This window comes from Carlito syrichta, unplaced genomic scaffold, assembly GCF_000164805.1.
Source record: "Carlito syrichta isolate Samal-C Ts95f unplaced genomic scaffold, Tarsius_syrichta-2.0.1 Scaffold301283, whole genome shotgun sequence".
Classification (NCBI taxonomy): Eukaryota; Metazoa; Chordata; class Mammalia; order Primates; family Tarsiidae; genus Carlito; species Carlito syrichta.
In genome coordinates, this window is record NW_007245379.1 from 238,245 (window position 1) to 240,917 (window position 2,673).

Consider the following 2,673-nt stretch of genomic DNA (forward strand, 5'->3'; position numbering starts at 1 on the left):
AAAAAAAAAAAAAAAAAATTCTGTTGTTTTGGAGTAGTATCTTTTTCTTCTTTATCTTTAATTTTTAAAATGACAATAATTCTGTATATTAGTGGGGTTCAGTGTAATATTTCAGTCCATTTATACATTGTGCATAAGCAAATGAGGCTAATTAACATATTCATCACTTCACATACCATTTCTTTGTGATGAGAACATTTAAAGTCCACTCTTATCAATTTTAAAATATATTTGTACATAGTTTATTAACTATAGTCACCTTGCTGTGCAATAGATCACCAGAACTATTCCTCCTGTCTAACTGAAACTTTGTGCCCTTTGACCAGTATTTCCCCTTTTTCCGCCCACTTCATCCCCTTCAGCTTCTATTTTCTACTTTTATGAGTTAAATTTTTAGATTCCACATGTGCGATCATGTGATATTCGACTTTCTGTGTCTGGTTTTTGTTACTTAGCATAATGTCCCCTAGAGTCATCCATATTGTCACAAATGATACAAGTTCATTCTTTTGTTAAAGCTGAATTGTATTCCGCTGTATATACCACATTGTTTCCATTTTCTCATCTGTTGTTGGGCACTCGCATTGTTTCCATATCTTGGCTACTGCAGATAATGTTGTAGTGTACATGGAAATGCAGACATCTTCTCAACATACTGATTTTAGTTCCTTTCAATGTATACCCAGAAGTTGGATTGCTGGATCATACTAACTACCTCACCTCCTTCAAATCCTTAATCAAATGTTGTTGTTCTGCAGTGTTTGTTTTGTTTTGTAGTTTTTTTTGGTTTTAACTTTTAGATTCTATATTATTTTCTGGGTAGTTGAGAATTCAAAATTCATCTTTGTTAGTTTGTTTGCTTTTCCTCTTTTCATGTAATGCAGTCATAAGGACAGACCATATTTTTTAATCCTGGTCTTATTGATTATTTAAATTTGCCTATCATTAACAGAGACTGGGATCTGGGATCTCTGAATACAACAAGGAGTATATGTCACCTCTGTCACCTTCATACCGGAGCTAGCTAGTTGGTGCATCCTTGGAACTAACTATTTTTAACTCTGTGGGTCTTTGAGATACAGGTAGAGACCAGCCTGGATGTCTTGCTTTCTACTGCCAAAATAATTTTTACTAAAAATAGTCCACACGCTGAGGCTCTCCCATCATTACCTTGATTTGAGTCTGAGGGGTCCTTTCCTATGCATTCTCATGATCCAAGGTAAAATCATGCCAGAACCCTTGTGAAAATCAAAGCTGAGTTTCTGTGTAGCATAGCTGCAATTATGTATCCTTCAGCTGTAATATTTGAGTTTAAGCTGCAGCCCAGGGACTTATAATATTTCATATAAAAAGATTTTTGTCATGGTTTTGTGTATTTGTGTGCCTTTTTTTGTTTTAGGGTGTTTAAGTGCATGTACATGTGTGGGTATGTGTGTGTATGTGTGTGTGTGTGCTCACACATGCATAATTTTATACACACACACACAAACACACACACACATACACATATATATTTCCCCCAATAACATTTACCAGCTGTGAGTGGTGCAGAGTTAACATCTTTTTTAAATGAATACTACATGTTACTTATTTTGCATAAAGGTAAGACTAATATAAAACTTTATTTTTCTTTTTAATCAAGATGAATGTTCAAGCATTTAAACAGGAATCAGAATAATCAATGATGTCTGTCACTGAGGAAGACCTGTGTCACCACATAAAAGTCGTTGTTCGTGTACGTCCTGAAAACACAAAAGAAAAGACAGCTGGATTCCATAAAGTGGTTCATGTTGTTGATAAACATATCCTAGTTTTTGATCCCAAACAAAAAGAAGTCAGCTTTTTCCATGGAAAGAGAACTACAAACCGAAATATTCTAAAAAGAGAAAATAAAGACCTGAAATTTGTATTTGACACTGTTTTTGATGAAACTTCAACTCAGGTGGATGTTTTTGAACACACTACTAAGCCAATTCTTCGTAGTTTTTTGAATGGATATAATTGCACAGGTAATTTTTTCAACTTGGGATTTAATTTCTTCATATGACTTCAGTTTTATGTTAGGAGAGACATCTACCTGACCCTTTCTTTAAATATCATCAAATTTAAGGTACTTGTATGCTAAAAATTCTGAAGAAGTTCAGTAGACTTAAACTGTAAATGTAGACTTTCTTGGAAATGTAGTCATTATATGTAGCTTATGTCTTATTTGTGAATCTTCCAAGTTCTTACTGTGGTCCCTATATGCAGTTAGTTCTTGAAATTTCCCATATTATTAATATGCAATTGCTATCAGATTTTTCATAATTTGTATTTGTAATTTTTCCCACTGCTTACCTACACAATGATCTATCCCTAGGGGGAATAACCAGACAGTTCTGAACACTTGGCAATTTTTTTGTGGCACATTTTTCTTTATGACACATTGAAACGAGATGTTAAAATCCCATATTAATTAAACATTTTGTGCTATTTCATTTAGCCCATCTTTAGCATTCTAGTGTTTTAGAGAGGCTGTAGGAATCTGCTTTTCAAAAAGGCCATGTAGGCCCGGCTTGGTGGCTCAGCCTGTAATCCCGCTCCTTTGGGAGGCTGAGGTGAGTGGATTGCCTGAGCCCGCGGGTTCGAGACCCGCCTGGGCAGCGAGACCTCATCTCTACAATAAATCAAAAA

General features: G+C 35.0%; 1 protein-coding gene across 1 annotated transcript in view; it reads left to right on the forward strand.

Annotated features, from left to right (window-relative positions):
• Window positions 1-1,636: 1,636 nt before the first annotated feature.
• KIF18A (kinesin family member 18A) overlaps window positions 1,637-2,673 on the forward strand; it is a 69,460-nt gene continuing 68,423 nt past the window's right edge. Inside the window, exon 1 of the mRNA XM_008054784.1 lies at window positions 1,637-2,009. Within this exon, the coding sequence (XP_008052975.1) occupies window positions 1,682-2,009 (328 nt within the window). The 5' untranslated portion in view covers window positions 1,637-1,681. The remainder of the gene's footprint in view (window positions 2,010-2,673) is intronic.